At 42.2% G+C, this 18,983-nt stretch overlaps 1 protein-coding gene across 1 annotated transcript in view; it reads left to right on the top strand.

Moving 5' to 3' along the window:
- Window positions 1–18,983, top strand: part of dlg2 (discs, large homolog 2) — a gene marked incomplete at both ends in the record, with an annotated part of 233,690 nt that overhangs the window by 164,035 nt on the left and 50,672 nt on the right. Inside the window, 5 exons of the mRNA XM_079171139.1 lie at window positions 10,989–11,042; window positions 11,951–12,001; window positions 12,746–12,870; window positions 16,059–16,228; window positions 16,737–16,873. Coding sequence (XP_079027265.1) covers window positions 10,989–11,042; window positions 11,951–12,001; window positions 12,746–12,870; window positions 16,059–16,228; window positions 16,737–16,873 — 537 coding nt within the window. The remainder of the gene's footprint in view (window positions 1–10,988; window positions 11,043–11,950; window positions 12,002–12,745; window positions 12,871–16,058; window positions 16,229–16,736; window positions 16,874–18,983) is intronic.

The raw sequence follows: 18,983 nt of genomic DNA, 5'->3' as shown, positions 1-18,983 counted from the left end.
AGTAAAAACCTATTTGGCAATAAAGTGGAATCTGATTGTGGTTAGTGCTGATGGGCTTTAGAAACACTCCACCCTTGTTGTCTGATAGTAGATACAATAACTCCAGTCTGATCTTACATTTCCATTTCTGAAGTATCTATTGCAAATGCACTTACATAATATCAGTTGTCATAACTAGAGTGTTCAGTGTATATATTGTATATTTGGCTGTTTGGTTGCTTGGTTTGTTTGATGACATCACAAGTGACACCACTGTCGTCCTGCCACAGTGTTGGGTTCACTGAAAATAGTAATAACTTGTTAGGTACTCAGGAGGAGATGAAGAGAGCTCGGCTCTTAGTGATGGTGATCTCTATGGGCTGTTTGCATCACCTTCAGTTAGAAGTTAGGGTGATATTAATTAGCTCTTTTTGAGGCGCTAAACAATCACATTGCATTTGTCTTCATTTACTAAAAGACCACAGGTAAAATGGAGGAAAAGCAGCGTAGCTAGAAATTGCAAATTGGTCTCATGTTATATGTATTTTAAGGCGTTCGTCTTCATAGGTGCAAAATATGTGGAAATGGATATTTACACAAATAGCTGCTCCACCTGATTTATTATTGCTGACTGACCTCTGCAGCAGAGGACGTGGTCTGAAATGGAAGGTCTGGGAAAAGCAGGTGTTACAACGTCTTAATAGTGAATCAGTGAGAGCGGGACAGGTCTCAGTGAGGGGACGTGACAACATCAGGGTGATAAACATCACAGATTACAGTGTCAGCTTCTGGCTCTGGGGAGGCAGGGATTCAATGTGACAGTATTCTGGCACTCACTGTGTTTGTTGTAATGTTTAACACATCTGAATAAAAAAATCTACCGCTGGTAGAAATTAGCGAACCCCAGAAACTGCTGGAGCTTCTTTCGTGAGGCAGGTACCGGCCATTCCGTTACTGCTTTAACCTTCTCGGGGTCCTTTCTCGCCTGACCCTCCTCAATAAAGAAGCCCAGGAACTGAACAGAGGTGACGTGGAATTCACTTTTCTCAGCCTTAATGAAGAGTTGATTCTCCAACAGGCATTGCAGAACCTGGCGGACCTGGTGAGTGTGTTCCTGGGGATTCGGGGAATAGATAAGGATGTCGTCAATGTAAACAAACACGAAGTGGTTGAGGAAGTTTACCAGGGCTTGAAAAACGGCAGGGCCATTGGTTAATCCAAACGGCATCACCAGGTATTCAAAGTGTCCCAAAGGTGTGTTAAAGGCCGTCTTCCATTCGTCCCCCTCGCGAATCTGGACCAGATACGCGTTGCGGAGGTCCAGTTTAGTGAAGATCTTGGCCCTGGCTAAGGATTCGAAAACAGAGGTAATAAGCGGTAGCGGGTACTTATTTTTGATAATAATTTGATTCAAGCCACTGTAATCGATGCAGGGACGGAGGCTCTTATCCTTCTTGGAGACAAAGAAAAATCCCGCTCCCAGAGGTGAAGATGAGGGACGTATGATTCCTGCAGCGACTGAGTCCGTTATATATTTCTCCATCGATTTGCGTTCTGGCCGGGAGAGATTAGGGCCAGGGGTGCTTGAGGGGAAGGAAACGCGTAGAACCGGGTCTTCTGACTGTGATTACCGGACACGTGCAGGGAAGTCTGGTGAGTCATTTTGGCCAGTGAACTGCCATCCAGTGCGCTCACCAGCAGAGCACGCTCTAATGCCTCCACTGTGGTTCCTTGTCTCTCAATATAAGCAGTATCCAAAAAGTTCTGTTCAGCCCCCGAATCAATGAGTGCCGACAGATGCACAGGCCCAGATGATAAACACATGGTGGCAGGAAACAGTGATCGAGACTTGGGATGGGGAAATCTCCTTGAATCGCTCGCCAGCACCCACACTCTTACCGGCGAGCTCTCTCTTTTGACCGAACAGAGCAAACAGCCATGCGGTGTCCCGACTCACCACAGTAAAGACAGCTTCCTGAGCGGATGTGTCGCTCTCTCTCCTCCGGAGAGAGATGAGCCGCAAAGGATTGTGGGGCCTGTAGTTCCTCTCCCGGCGGCGTTCCCGGATACGGTTATCCATCTCGATCGTGAGAGAGAAGAGTTCCTCTAGTGACTCCAGCTCCTCCCGAACCGCAAGATCATCCTTCAAACAATCCGAAAGACTGTTGCGATATATTCCCTTAAGCGCCTCCGCAGCTAGAATTTGGAAATCCACTGAGTACTCCGCTGCACTGGTGGAACCCTGGCGAAGACAGAAGACGCTGAACAGCGTCCCTAGTGTACACCCGGTGGTCGAATACCTTCTTGAATTCTTCTAAAAAGTACTCGTAGGGACCCTGGCCTGAGCTGCGTCTGTTGAGCCACACTTCAGCCCAGACCAGGGCCTTGCCGCAACCCCACCGTATAGGCTACCCTCGCATTGTCCGAAGCATATGTGCGGGGTTGCTGGTTAAAAACAAATCCACACTGGAGCATGAAACCGCTACATTCCCCGGACACTCCATCACAGGGTACAGGAGAGGGAGGTGCTGGATGAGTCCTCAGGGACCTGTTCTGGGGGAGGGGGGGCGGCGCAGCGTGAGGTCCTGCATCAGGCTTCCTATCTCCACTACCTGGGACCCGATAGAACGCTGGGAGGCTAGTAAGTCCTGCAGCACATTATGGTGTTGCCCAAGGAGAGCGCCTTGGTTGGATCTAAAATCTAAATGTCATGTTGTATCTTGACAGTTGGTTAGACCCAGCCTATAACACTGACCGTCCTCCATCGTCAGATGGGGAGCAACAACATCCTATCATAATGAAATTAAGCACGTGGGCGAAGCTGAAAACACAATGAGGAGTGAAGTGGGATGCTAGAAATGGCAGCTGAACTGAGAGGTCTGTGTTTGTGGATGTGTGCGTTTTCCTTCTAACTGACCAACCAGCCATTCAACCGAGCCCTCTGCTACCCACACACGCTCTTCATCTTTCACACACACACACACACACACACACACACACTCTCACACACACACACACACACACACACACACACAAACACACACACACACTCACACACACACACACACACTCAGGCTGGCCACTGATGCTCTCTCTCTCCTACGAGGGCATGCTGTTTGCTGCCTCAGTCAGCAGCTCTGTTATGATGACATCATCTCCGCGTGAGAATTCAGAATATGCATAGTGTGAACATTTGTGTGTTTGAGACACCGTGGGGCATACAACTTATTTCCTCTCTCTATGCTGATGCTAACGCTGGAGGTTGTAGTATCCCTATCCCTGTTTGCCTGATTCCATCTGCCTGACGAAACGGGGGAAGGTTGGAGTCAGGACATACCGTTCCTGATCAGATTGAATTAGTGCTTCCAGTAAATGAAATGCCTAATAACACATGCTTTTACTTCACTGTGCTCTACAGCTGTAAGATGGGGTTTGGAAGGTTTGGATCAATGTGTGGATCAGTGGCTTGTTGGATTAGTTGCACTTTTACCCTTGTCCTGCTTAGTTTTCTGTGTTTCTGAATCCTTGGAGGAACAGAAGATCTAGACAGAAAGTAGGAGGTTTGTGAGCTAAAAAAGGCTATAAAGCTCAGTAGATCTGAAGGGAACTGCAGAGGTGATCGTTCTCTGTGGGTTCATCACTTTAAAAGAAAAACACCTTTCACATTACACATTATTACACATATTATTGATACATTGTTGATGTGAAAAATAAACAAATTCAGCTTGAAGTGAAGAACTGGTGTCACAAAGCTTTGTCTCCCAAACCCAGAAGGCAAATCTACCTTCTTGTCTTTGACCCTTTAGATGCAGCCGTTCCCACAGTATCAGGCTTAGGGATTTGTAGTTCAAACTCCCGTTTCCTGCAGTTCCTAGCAGCACCTACCATCAATTGTTTCAGCCTGCAGGTGCGGATGCTGTCGAGCCGCACTGCCAGTTGAGTCATTTATTGACAGAGGGCTGGCAGCCAATGCACAGACCTCTCTCTCTCTCTCTCTCTCTCTCTCTCTCTCTCTCTCTCATTCATTCCCCCTCCTCTCTCACCCCAATCCTCCCTCAGCTCTCCTCCATCCCTCTTATTCCATTTCACTTTTATCGAGTATCTTGCTCCATCTCTCTCTTCCCTCTTCCTCCCTTCCCCTTTCACTTTCTCTCTCATTTATCCTTCTTCCACTCCAGAAGCTCTGACACACACACACACACACACCCTATGTAGCCCTGTACAGCTCCAGCAGCCAGCCAGCCAGTCGCTTCATTCATCATTCATTTTGTCGGAGTGAGGGACTCGTACATCAGGCAGGACCCTGTCTTGTGTTTGGTGACTGTACCGGCAAACCTACAGAGGAGGAATCTGGAGAAGCCAAAGACAAAGTGTTGAAGTCAGCAGAGGTTAGTGTTGCTAGGCATGACTGCTTACCTGAGCAAGCAGCAGAGTTGCTTAGCGGACTTGGATGGAAGGGGGGAGTGTGAGGAGGTGCCATGTTCCTTCAGCTGGCACCATCAACATCCCAACAACCACCAGTACCCGGGCCATCGATACCATTACAGATCTGTCCCCGGTGGTGCCACTCTTCCCCGAAGGGGGGGCCAGATGGCGGCCTGGCATTTGGACAGCATGTCCTCCAGAAGCCCCAGTCGCTTTGTGTCAGTCAGAGCCAAGGGGGGGAGCTGTGACCTGTGGCCCCCCGAGTGTGGCTGCGTCCAAAGCTGGCAAGAGCCCCACCAGGTAAAGGTGTGCTACTGTAAGAACTATTATCAGCACGTGTCCATGAGGACCAGCAAGCTGTTGGAGAGTTGGCATCTGTTTGTGACTTCTAGTCTAATCGAAATTAATGTAAATTATGATGTAGGTGATTTTGTAGATGCACTTTTTAATAAAGTAAAATGTCAACGGCTGTGTTGACTATCATTAAAATATGATGGGCTGTCACAAACTGCATTTTATGGGCGTTTTCTATCCTAAAAAACCCTGCATGTTTATCTTTTTTGACTGGCATCAACATCCGTGTAAAATGTTTGTTTGTGGCTTCAAACGTCAGTAAAAACCACAGATCATAAATGAGGTCAGTAGTTTGGTGTCCTGATGACTTGATTAACCTCAATGACGGTCCCATATGTTGTCTTCCTTTAGCGTTCAAGCTCGGCTTCTCTACAGCTGCTCTTTGTCAAATCATGTCTGGCAATCAGGTATCAGGGCTTTTGTGTGTGCCACTGTTTATGTTGTCACTCAGAACTTGTCAGAGCTTTCACCTTAGTTCACTGTGATTGAATTAAGGTTAGGTTTTGTGAAGGACACCTCACCTCATCCCACCTGTGCCTCCAATCGTGAACTGATATTTTGTTTCATAACATTTAGTCATGAAAAATCAAGTGTTTTGACAAAAGTAACTAAGTTGTTTTTCCAAAGAAAACAACATGGACCTTTTTTTAGCTATAAAGAGCTCAGGGACTGCATCGTGGGTACATCAGTCACACACCCTGCAATATTAAAACTTGCAATGTAAACAGTCTTGGCAATCCTACAATGCACAGTGTGCCAAACATGGTACACTGGCCTGCTAAAGAGGAAAAGCATCCACAAATCAAAGCACAGGGATGTTTATTACAGACACACAGTCGTTTCCAACTATAGAAAGAATCAGGAAAATTTGATAGCACTGATGGAATGGATTTCAAGGTTGACCGGGTCTGCCAGGAGTTATCAGACAGCAGAGCTATGAACCAAGCTGGTGATCTGCATCTGATTGCCAGATTAGAAATATGTGTTGAGAAAGACGGAGATGCAAGATTGTCAAGTGATGTGGACAGAGATGTAGGCGCTATTCTGGGATGTTTCGCCAACAGCCATTTCATGAGTTGCTCAATGGGCTTTAATTGGCCAGGCTCTCTTGTTGGAATATAATATTCAAAGGAGAGGTTTACTCAATCAGAAAGGAATTTATATTTATTTCTGTTTGGCTCCACAGCTTGACCACGGCGATTAAACTTGTTATCAAAGCCTCATGGAATCTTTTCCAGTTGCACATGTAGGCATCTGCAGCTGCCGATTTGTTAGTTAGTTATGCAAAAAGAAATCTGCCATAGTGGAAATTGGGATTAAATGAAAGAAGAATTTTGAAGTTGGATCATTGAGGTCCATCGTGATATCAATATTTGAGATTTTAAATTATTAGCAGATATTCTTTTTTATATAAACCCATTCAATTTTGATAATGATTTTTTGATATTGTTTTTTTATAAATCATCCTAATAAAGATGTATGTAATGAGCAGGACGTTTTACAGTTGAAAATTAAACTTGCACTGTATGGAGATACATTTCCTAAAGCTCCTGAAACATATCTTTGGATTTCTGTAATACAGATTCTTGTTACTTATTTACTTACAAATATGCTGATACAGTCATATAGCGCAATGATGAATAATAATATCAGCCAATGTTTTGGCCGAGTGGATTTGATCGGTCTAGAATAGCTCCAGGTAGCAAAAGCAGCAATAAAATCAAAGGTAAGGCGTCACATTGGCAATGATCTCTTGGACGTTCTGTACACCAACAGTCATCACTGTTGACAGCAGACAGAACATATAAACATTACTCTGACTTTTGGGGGGGGGTGGTATGTGGAGAAACTTATATCAATGCTTTGAATGAAGAATAGACACTTTAAAATGATACCGGCGCTCAAAGAAGAATTCATGTTAGATCGTATTTGGTGGTATTTTCTATATATATCATAAAGGCAAACTCAACTCCATCATGGTTTCCATGTTTTCCATTATTTTCTATAAAAAAAACTTTTATTGAACAATTTCTTATTTCCTTTGATATTTTTGTATGCAATGAGTAATATGTATGTTGATGTTGTCCAATGATACGACATACAGAGGCTAGTTTAGGCACAAAATCTGCAGGCTGAGTGAGCAGTCATGACTTTAAAACATAAAAGCGTCAGTAAGTAACTAGGGCCCGTCATAGTGGTGTGGACTGGGGACCGTCCTAGCTACCTGACGCCTCCTGTGTGAACAGGAGGAGATAGACAGACGGTAGTAGTTGTAAACTGTAAAGGCATGTCTTTGATGGAAATGTCGAGTTTGAAAGGTGAATATGAGAATTGAACCTGTTCTATCTGTCTCAAACTCCAACAATTGTTGTCTTCTTCATTATAACTTGATGATTTCTAATTAGACTCTGAGGAATCCATCAATATTGTCTTTGCCAGACAGATGACTTTGCAGTTTGATTGTAGTTTCAGTCTCATTTTAAGGTTCTTAATTCCTCCAGTGGAGCTTATCTGCCCATTTACATCACACTCCTGCATTTTCCTTTAGCCTTACTCTGACCATACTTTAGCATCCACATCTCACAATGTGTTGTTGACTATTTTTACATGGGATGCGTGTCAATTATTTATACACTCCCCTGTTTTCATGAGACACTATACATAGAGGAGCTGCTGAATTATTGAGCCAACCTCAACAAGAGCACAACAAGAAATACAAGCCACTCACTCTGTAACATCTGAAGTATCTGATGCTGCATCTTTGGTTTCTGCAGTGTGATGACAGTCTCAGTGAGGCTTTTACACCTTCCTCATCATCCATTCAGGGCTTTGTTATACGTTGTCTTCTGTTCTTATTTTTTCTGTTTCTTAGAATATTATTAGCCTATGATATTCTCACCAATAGAGTTTATAGCTCCATGAAAGCCTGTTAACATATCATTGATGGCTTAATGTTGTTGGAGGCAGTTGATCACGTGGCGATGTTAGGAAGCATGAACAAGAGGAGAGAGATGAGCCCAAGTGTGCAGTTGAGTGGCCATTACCTCTCGGGGGCCTCTGTGTGCATACATGTTGATTCATAGTGGCAGTGGGATCCATGTGATGTGGTATTGGGTACTGTAGGGCATAGCAGTGCAAAGAAGTGAAACTGTAGAAAGCAATTGAGTGATTATGTATTTGTAGCATCGTTTTAGCTTCTCTGTAAGACATTAAGTGACTAAATGACTTCAGTATGGTGCAGTTCACAATGCTGGCATGCCTTTCACACTGTTCAACAGAAAGTATCCAGAGACAGGGATAAACTGACAACTGCTCCTGACCTACAATCGGATTATTTGAGCTTCCTGCTCCCCGGCATTACGGAAGAAGATTTGCTTTGTTTCTTTCTCAGATTCTGTCCTCTTGCAAGTGCACGTGACTGTTTGTGTGTGAGTGAATGTCCTTTCTGGACGCTACTTGCATTACAGAGGAGTGGTGTGTAAGTGAATGGATGTGATGGGAGAATGTTTTCTTCTGTTCGAACAGACATGTGGTACATGAATGAACGGGTATTTTTGCGGTAAACGATAGTAAAAGGATTCCCTTGAGTCAAGTTGATATTTGGTGTGCTGTCCTCTCTGTCTGAGAACGGCTGTGAATCCATTCATATGATTAGAGTATGTGCGCGGCAAGCAGATGTGTCTTAATCCTGCTCATCATTCCTCTCACAAACACCTCTTTCCTTCAATCACTTTCTGGCCAGTCTCTCTGTCGCTGTCTGTCTCTGTGATGTTCAGACTCGTATGTCTTAAACAAAATGTCTTAAATTGACTGTACTGGAGGGAAATAAGATGGCTCTAACATGATGATTTTTCTTGTTGTTTTCATGGGCTAAATTATAGATCAGAAAGTTAACAGACCTTAAACAAACCGAAAATAAACACAGGGAAATTTAAAGACCATGAGTTTACTCTGTCTTCTTTCACCTCCACTAAAGAGTCAAATATATGGGATTCTGATTTGGATCTAATTTGTCTTCAGTAATCTGCAAAAGTATTGATAAAATGATTTGAGCTCACTTTTGGGTAAAAGAAACTGTGAAAATGTGTTGATAGAAGTGTTTTAGTGATAGGCCCATTGCATTATTCATTGAACTTAAAAGTGATGATAATTTGGCAATGCAACTTATGATGATGAATAATAATAAATTCATATTTCTTGCCAGAAACACTGGTAATGTCTTCCTCTGTCAAAGTATTCACAGTAGCAGTTATAGGTTTTGTCTACATCTTGGATGCTGTTTACTGAGGTGTGTCTGAACTTCTCACAGATCTGTCATCAATCAAAAACACGTCCACTGATTGATGACAGCTTTTCATTTGGTCGGGGGTGAATACTAGTGAATAGAGAACAGAGGGTAACTTAAAAAAACGGATCATACATAAAGTAATATAAAGGAAGTAAAATAAATACAATTCATTAATAAAGGAATCAGGAAATCCAGATGTGTCATGGCCCCTAACCACACATCCCCCCTAAATAAAACACTCTCAAATGAAGCACTCACACATCAAACACTCCAGGGCAGACTTTACCGTCACGGTAGGAAACCTGGGTCATTCAATCATTCATTCAACCCAATTGAATACACACTGCATGCAACAGTACGTTTTTTGTAAGAGCAGCTGCAGTATGTAATAAAGGTAAAGAGACAAAGTATGTGACTTGGAAAGCAGTGAAAGGTGCCTTGCTCTACAGTTAGATTTCTTCAGGGAGTGCAGTTAGTGACAATGTGGGCTCCATGGTAGCTCCGAAGCAGCGGCTAACGACAAAGGGGCAAGGCTCAGCAAGGGGTCACTTAAACACCATTTACAGATCCACAGGTGCTCTGACATGCGGTACTAATGATAAGAAATAGAGGCATTAATGGCCTCATTTGCACTGAAAGAAAACACTGTTTTTTTTCAAATCAAAACGTAAATGCGTGTCCTCAGTAACGGGTAATATTAATCCTGCTTGCTTGGTTAACAGTAGAGTTGGTTTGTACTCACATTCTCAAGCACAAGAAGAAACTGATTAATTAGGTCCTGTGCATAGAAATGAGCATACACACCATTTGAGCACAAAACTATGCATATGCATGGCTGATAATTTAGACCTTATTTATCCACTGGACGTTCTTTTTTACGAATGTTTACTAATTGAAGCAAACCCCAAAATGTTCATCCCATGCATTGATTCACCAAAAGCTTAATCTGCAAGTAGTATAAAGAAGCAGCAGTCCTGTAGTATAGTGGGGTCATGGAACCCGTAGTCTCAGCTGTGTGATAGTTGTGATGGAGACATGAGTGGACAGACAGGGTCTCTTGCTGATGACATGTGCTGTCACTGCACTGCTGACCAAGCAAGCCGTCTCGTGTTTCCCAGCATCATGTCAGTCAGCTGCACAGCGGGCACACATTGTGTAAGGTGCTGTGACCCTATAGCTGTGACAGGACTCTGTGTGTGTATAGATACTGCATACATCATGTAAAAGTCCAGGATCCGTGACCGGATTCAGCAACTCATATAAATCTCAAAGAACTTCAGTTATTTGGGGCTCTCACCTTTTGCAAACAATGTAATATACTACTTGATATGCATCATATTGTGTTTCATTCTAATTATTTGAGAATGATTAGCCTTTTTTTTTGTTATTGCTTTTTTTGTTTGTTTAAGTTCTATTCATCTTGTGATGACAAAATCAAAGGATGAATTTCAAAGGAATCTCTAAATGCATCCTTGAGCATCCTCTTCTGAAGTGAGTCTCATACATCATGCTCATTGTTTACGTACTGGAAACTGAACTGCTGATTGGATGTTCGGTCCAGCCTCTCACGTTGTGGCTAAACACAGAGTTCCTCTCTGGGGAGTGCTGTCCTGTATGAATCGTGAATTCTTTACTGTCAGCGCGGCATATCTGCCCAATAGGAAGTCACCACGTCAACTCTTTACTACCCATGTTCTCATCCGTCTCTCGTTAAACCTGCTCAGCTGTAATTACTGGGTGTGAGAGTGGAGCATTTCTGATGCCATTCAGCAAATGGAAGTCTGTTGAATTGTTGATGATACAGAGATCTACAAGCTTGTCCCCTGGATACATTTATGGAAAGTAGGACAGTGGTGGGCGCTCTATCACTAAAACATAAGTCTCCCCCTTTTCTCCCCCTTTTCTCTCTGTCTCTCTCTGTCTCTCTCTGTCTCTCTTACAGGCCAGCCCTGCGCCAATAATCGTCAACACAGACACTTTGGAGTCGGTTCCTTATGTGAGTTTCTGTGTATTTTTTGAAGCACCTATTCAGTAGAAGATCCATACCTTCAGCAGATTAAAGCACACTTGAGTGGGAGCCCATTATTACTGAGTTTTAGTGTGGTGTGTTACTACATTTTGATCATGTAACTTATCACAGTAACAAATGAGGCTGCAGTTCTGAATTATTAATGTTTGTCATGAATAAATAAATAAATAAATAAAACCAGCGCAAGACTTCTAAAGACCAACACCTCAGTATTTTACATCAGAACAGAGAAATGAAGCTGGATAAGCTGTATTGTCACATGTTGGCGGTTATGTTAACAGTTGAAGGTGCTTCTCTGTTTTGTGTAGAAATGAGGACAGGAGTATCTGCCTCAGCCTCTGACATTTTGCAAGCAGTTGTTTTTCCCTGCCAGACAACATTACAAACTTTTACTGAGATATTGTGTTCATGTGATAGAGTTATGATCATATAGTAGCTTCAGATGAACTCTGCCTCTTTTACTGCCGTTGCTAATTAAGTCTTCAGGTCTTGCTTGCTTCTACAGTCCTATGAGTTCTGATAATAATATCTGATGCTGCTCAAAAATGATGTCCAACTGGGACTATGATATGCAGCGTCTCACATGCTGGTGTGCTATTCCTGTATGAATGCATAATGACAGAAGTGCTCTCTGCTAATTAATCATCTCATCGTATCAGTGAGATACAGGATGGGACTGACTTTGCTGTAGATAACCGCTATGTGGCAAAAACAGCAAATGTTGATTAACCATCACCTTAAATTGTTTCCCTTGAGGTGGCGCCTATTTAGCAGAGAAATCATCAGAGAACACATGAACAACTATGTTTTTGCCTGCAGTGTCTCCCCAATGTTTGAAGGGCTAAAAAAACTCAATCTGTTTTCTGTACCCTCAGGTCAACGGCACAGAAATTGAATACGAGTTTGAGGAAATCACTCTAGAGCGGGTGAGTATCTCACATCCCTCACAGCTGTGTTCAACCTCAGATGATCCATGAGAACATGCCTCTGCACTGTGGTGCAGTGAAATGGTCTCCTGTAGGCTTTACAATAACATGCAAGGTAGTGCTAGAGGGAAGTTGAAACATCCATGCTGCCTCTTTAGAGGATCTATGCCCAGTTATCTGTTTACATCATGAGCTACTATCTGAAATGATTTTATTTTCCTAGCATGAATTGTGTGGGTCCAGTCACTTTATGTATTATTATGTCAGTGTTTCTGATCCAGCATCCAGGCAGCAATGCCCTGCAGGGACTCTCAGTGGGTTTTGTAATCAAGAGAAGCTGCTATTCCCATCAGCTAACGACTTCATCAAAACTTGACCTTCATTTTGTGAGTGGGCATCCAGGGGTATTTATTTGCAGAACCGACAAAGTGCATCTCCTACTCTGAAAGACACAGTGTGAGCCCGTAAATACAACATTTCATAGTATCTGTCATGATGGAATCAGGAGAGAGGCTGTGGTGACAGAGCCGTTGTGTAATGGCAAACTGAAGACTTTACATCTCTGAACACTTTGTAATTATGCTGAGAGCAGGGACACTGTACAGCCATACACTGCGTCAATATTTCATTGACTTTTAAAGAAATTGTTCCTTGCAGTACATGCAGTTAGTTGATGTGTTGGCATTTTGGCACACTACATACAGAATGAGACTGCCTGTCCTTGACTCTTTTCCATGGCCACAGGGTAACTCAGGGTTGGGCTTTAGCATCGCCGGAGGCACAGATAACCCACACATTGGTGATGACCCCGGCATCTTCATCACCAAGATCATCCCTGGAGGAGCAGCAGCCGAGGATGGACGGCTGAGGTCAGTCACTTCCACTTCCCTACACAGCTTTTCAAAAGGAGATAACTAGAAAAGTTTTCTGACCCGACACGGAAAAAAACGTGCATCTCTCAAAAACACGTGAGAAAAGAAACCTCCTGTAAGAGGATGACTTAAAGATAATCTCTCACCACTCCACTATATCACAGTTTGCTCCTCCACTACTGTTCCTAGATAATCTGCCCTCAGGAATGTTGCATATAGCACATATTTAAGATATTATACAGCAGTATCATTGCTCTGAAGCAGACTCAAACTTGTGGTCAGCACTGGCTCTCTTGTCAGTTTATCTTGATGATGCCTTATATTTCTGTGAATCAAAATTCTTTCTATATTGACAACATTACTTTTAAACTATTTGTCTCCATATACATTAACTCTAATTGCAAATCACAGACATTAACCTTCTGTTAATTTAATCTCAGGAGTAGCTTAAAAACATTTTGTTTTGGTTGAACTTGAGTCTATTCTCTCTCCAATTAAAACCCACATCAATAAACCTTCAGTACTCTGCAGCATCAGCGCTTACTGAGTGATAGTCACTTCACACTATATTGCTTTAGGGGACCCACCATCCTTAACATTATTAAATGAACGGATACAGTGCATCAGATCCTTTTCTACAGTAGTTTATGAAGGAGGCAAGGACTCAACATGAGCTCACTCTTCACTCTACTGGGTGAAAGTCTTCGTGAACACTCTTACATTAATTATGAAACTGGAGAGCCACAGCTTTACTTACAACACTTTGGCCTCGTAGAACATTTGTTGGCCCTTTTCTGGTGTAATGCAAAAGTACATGTGCCAGCTAATTTACATCTCTGACTGTGTCCTCAAAACAGGTCGTCCAGTTGTCTAAGATGCAGCATTAGAGTGTCCCCCTGTAATTACAACTGTTAGGAATCTGTCCTGATATTTAATTGTATTATATTTGTTGATCTAGCAATTATGGCGGCAAGGAAATGCATTCCTATCCCTCATTGCTATTTTGCCACCAGTGGATTTCCCACCGAATTATTTGAAAAGACCTCAAATAATTTGATTAAAGGAAAAAACCCTGATAATCATACAGATTAACATTTTGATAAGATTTCTTGTTTTTTGTAAACATTTGTAAACTATTTAACAAAGAAACAATAAACCAAAAATATTTTTACATTAAAGTAGAAGTGATGGATGATGCTGGTTGGTGGTTTCAGGCCAGCTCCTGTTCTTTATCTGCAGCTCTGCAGCATTACTGTCAGATCACAGATGCTAGAGGGGAGCGTAATGCATGCACAGTGTCAATCTGGAGCAGATAGCAGGAGTAGCAGGCCGGGCATAAATCACTCTTAGCCTAATTGATGGTCACCCATTCCTAGGTGGGCAGCATGACTAATGCATTATGGATGGAGTCTAATCTCTGGGAGGAAGGAGGCCTGAGAGGGATTTGGTTATACCATTATAGAGCCAGACACACTTCCTAACTGTCACTGCTGTGGGACGCTGGAGCAGAGCACTAAGCATACTTAATGCAGCCGCTCGGCTTCAGGGGCTGCCGGGAGCGTTTTAAGTGTTTCTCATGGAGTCGTTGTTTTGGAGGGTAAAAGCATGGTTGTAGTCAAGACTGAACCCACAATATCCCCTCCGTTGTATTGGTATATACAATTTCCATTAACCTATATGAAATGTATTTAGATCTTACTTCAGACTTTTCTCACAATGTTTATTTGTCATTGTCTGTTGTTCATTTAGTAATCACAGACAAGATGTCTTTGTCTTAAACATAAACCTCAAAATAACAACATACTGAATGTATACTGCTCAGTATAGGTTCAGTCTGAATGAAATCAGTTCCAATAGAAACAGAACAAAAAAAGATTTAATGCTCATATTTTTCTGCTGAAGGATATGATGTGGAAGTATGCAGATCTTTATGCTCTGCTTTCCTCTGGTTGAAGTGTGTGTGTATGCATGGGATTTTGTGTGTGTGTGTGTGGGGGGGGGGGGGGGGGGGGGGGGGGGTTCCCAGCTGTTCCCAGCTGTTCCCAGCTGTTCCCTATTGACCCTCAGGAGAGTTGTGTCCTTGAGTGCCAGGGCATGGATGATTTGGTCAACACCTCAGGGGAATTCAAACTGAGCCGCTTGCTGACTCTGATATTTACACACTGGTGTGCTGGAACTCAGTGAGCCCCACTCTGTCTCTACATCCCAGACATACAGCTACAATAAAAAGGGTGTAATATGCACAACACAGCCTGCGATCTAAAACTCCTATGTGAGCATATGGGTCAACACTGCACAGTAAACAGGATCTACAGCCAACAAACACAAATGTGTGTGTGTCTACAGGGAGATGCAAATAATACAACTCCTCTGGCTGTACTGTGAACATGTTAGTATGTTAGTTCATTTGTGTGTGTCGTAGTTGCTGTTTTCTAAGCATAAAGTTGTTCTTAACATTGTCTCATCTTAACTGGGATTAGGGCTGTTATGATAAACATGATTATCGTGGTCAAAAGAATTCACGATAATCATATCACGATATCTAAAGGAAATAAAAAATAATAATGATGCTATCAGTCAAATTCATCTTTAACTTTGTTTATTGTGTGTTTTGTCTCTTTTTCAGCAAATTAATTACACTCAAATTCTGAGGCTAGGGAGAAGAGAGTCAGTAACTTTAACTATATATATAATATAGTCATTAAGATGTGCTGGATTATTACACAATAATATCATATATATATTATCAATATGATATCAATATTTCATTTTTAAATATCATGGTTTTGATCAATGCCTGTAAATGGTGACACCCCTCATTATGATAGAACAGCTAAAAAAACATCTAAACATCATGTGAATTCATAAAAGTTGAAGTTTGTTTGACCTTAAAAAAACTCATGTCAAAATCTTTTCCCGAAGTGACTACTGTGACTCGGCCTTACAAACACGTTACTGCCATCCGACCGACTACACAACATCTTCAATCCCAATGCAATCGTCTCCCTGGACAGATTTAAATCCAGCCAATGCCCTGTTCTTGTCAACCAGAGTTATAACAGTGTTAGATCTATTTCACGTATGTGTGTGTGTGTGTGTGTGTCTTTTGAAATGTGTTTTAAGTTATCCGTCAAAGGAGTTTTTTTGTTGCTCTGTGACATCGATGCACACTGTTCCTCCTCCAGAGTAAACGACTGCATCCTGCGGGTGAATGACTCCGACGTGTCTGAAGTCTCTCACAGTAAGGCAGTAGAAGCCCTGAAGGTTGCAGGTTCTATTGTTCGGCTGTACGTGCGGCGCCGCAGGCCGATGCTCGAGACCATCATTGAGATCAAACTCATCAAAGGACCAAAAGGTGAGCTCAGACACACACCTGATCATATTCACTCCTTACAGGAGTGGTAATTAGATTGATTTCATGTCAGTGGTCACTGTTAATGCAGTGTGTTTTGGGTAAGGTGAAGTAAAATAAAAGATATATATATAAAAGATATATATATATATCTTTTATTTTACTATATATATATATATATATATATATATATATATATATAGTAAAATAAAAGATATATATCTTTTGGTCAAAGAACATATACATATATATATATATATATATATATATATATATATATATATATATATATATATGTATATGTTCTTTGACCATGTCTCCAGTTTAGCTGAACTGGTTTCAAACAGGGTTTTCCTCGGCCCAATAAAAGTAAAGTAAAAATATTTAGATACATATGCTGTATAGCTTGATACATGATCATTATGGTATTGTCTGATGCCTAACATAAATCACTCATACATACAACTCAGAAACTAACCAACTACTTTCATATATGCAAACACACACACAGGGCTTGGCTTCAGTATTGCAGGTGGAGTTGGAAACCAGCACATCCCCGGTGACAACAGCATCTACGTCACCAAGATCATCGACGGCGGGGCAGCGCAGAAGGATGGCCGGCTTCAAGTAGGAGACCGGCTGTTAATGGTGAGTACACAATGAGTGCAAGTGTATAGAAGTTAGTAAGTAGGTCTACAGTATATACATATATTGAATACCATAATATTTAGGTATATTATCTGTCTCTATCTCTCTCTATCTATCTATCTATCTATCTATCTATCTATCTATCTGTCTATCTATCTCTCTCTCTCTCTCTCTCTCTCTCTCTCTCTCTCTCTCTCTCTCTCTCTCTCTCTCTCTCTCTCTCTCTCTCTCTCTCTCTATAGCAGTGGCGGGCCGTGGATTTTATACCTGGGCCTTCAGTGCTGTTCGACACTTCTAATAACCTCATTATGACGTCACAGCTACGGGTTATTATTTGTTTCGTGTAAAAGCCGCATATTCACATAACACTGCAACATTTGACAAATGAAATAAAATGTGCAGATACATGAATACGAGCACATATTATACGCTGCGTCATTAAAGGACAATATAGTCCAAATCAATGTAACACAATAACAAACTCACAAGAGCAGTCGCATATATTCGTATGACAACAAAGCAACAAATCAATCCAGCAGACCTGCAGCGGATCCACGCATTCCACCCCACGAGCACGAGCCATTCAAATATTATTCATAAAAACGCCACGATAGACAAATGAACAGTAGAGGTAAACAAACGAAGTTCACTTACCAAATGCTGTATATGCTGACAAAGAGTTTAATCCCAGTACATCAGTTCCAGTAAGAAGTCCAACCGGATCCGCCGCCGGTCGGTTGTCCGTGGTCCGCCGCTGTTCGGTCGTCGTCTTCGACCCACGTTCGGTTGTCTTCCGCTGCCGGTCGCTTGTCCGTCTTCCGCCGCCGGTTGGTGGTCCGTTTTCCGCCGCAGTTCGGTGGTCGCCTTCGACCGCGTTCGGTGGTCGTCTCCGGCCGTGGACCGGCGAAGGGCGGGCCGCGGTTGTGAGTTGTAGATCCACTCGAGTCTCTCCAAAAGTACCGACGCTCAGTTAAAATGAAACACATTCACAGCCATAACATGTGCAACGCTTCTCCGACGCTGCATACAAATCCTTTTCCTGTCTGGGTCAGGGCTGCTAGCTGTGGGGTCATTTCTTACTATGTCCAGTTTGTTCAGAAATGTCCTTCTTGAGAAAAGCGTTCCCAGTAACTCCGCCACTAAATCCGTTTCTCCTCCTTCCGCCATTTCATATTAAAAAAACAAAGCTAGGTAAAATGTCTTTCAAATATTTCCACTTGAACTCTGTCTGCTACAAAGCTCTGCTAGCAATCATGTTTCGCGGGCACATAGTCACGTGCCCGCCCACTGACCAATCACAGCACACTCTGCACCTTGCTGGCAGAGAGGCATCTGGACTCTGAGCTGACGTAACTAGGCCTGCAAACTGCTCTGGTGGGGCCATGAATCTCAAACTAAAGATCTGATTGGTTGAAGACTATGTCAATCAACAATATCGTCCCCATTCAACTTAATCTGCACATGCCAGCACTGGATGAGTCTGCAGGCCTGGGGCCTCTTCTTACTAGAGACACAGAGGTGAAATCTGATTGGATAAAAGCTCTACTTAAAACAAGCTGCACTGGAAGCAGAGCAACTGAGGAGCACAATAGCTGTGCAATGAGAAAATAAGATAATGGGAAAAATATTTTTATAAATTATAATACATATAACAAAAAATTAAATGTATTTAAGAAAAAATATTAAATGATAAAATAGCTATAACTTTGTGATTCTGTTTAGGCCAGCAGAGAAGGCTTTGCAGGCCCTGACGGCCCACCACTGCTCTATATCTATCTATCTATCTATCTATCTATCTATCCATCTCTTTCTATCTATCTATCTATCTATCTATCTATCCATCTCTTTCTATCTATCTATCTATCTATCTATCTATCTATCTATCTATCTCTCTCTATCTCTCTCTCTCTATCTCTCTCTCTTTTTCTATCTATCTATCTATCTATCTATCTATCTATCTATCTATCTATCCATCTCTCTATCTCTCTCTCTCTATCTCTCTCTCTTTTTCTATCTATCTATCTATCTATCTATCTCTCTCTATCTCTCTCTCTCTATCTCTCTCTCTCTATCTCTCTCTCTTTTTCTATCTATCTATCTATCTATCTAT

Source organism: Pholis gunnellus (genome assembly GCF_910591455.1).
Source record: "Pholis gunnellus genome assembly, chromosome: 13".
NCBI lineage: Eukaryota > Metazoa > Chordata > Actinopteri > Perciformes > Pholidae > Pholis > Pholis gunnellus.
This window is presented reverse-complemented; position numbering and strand designations above follow the sequence as displayed.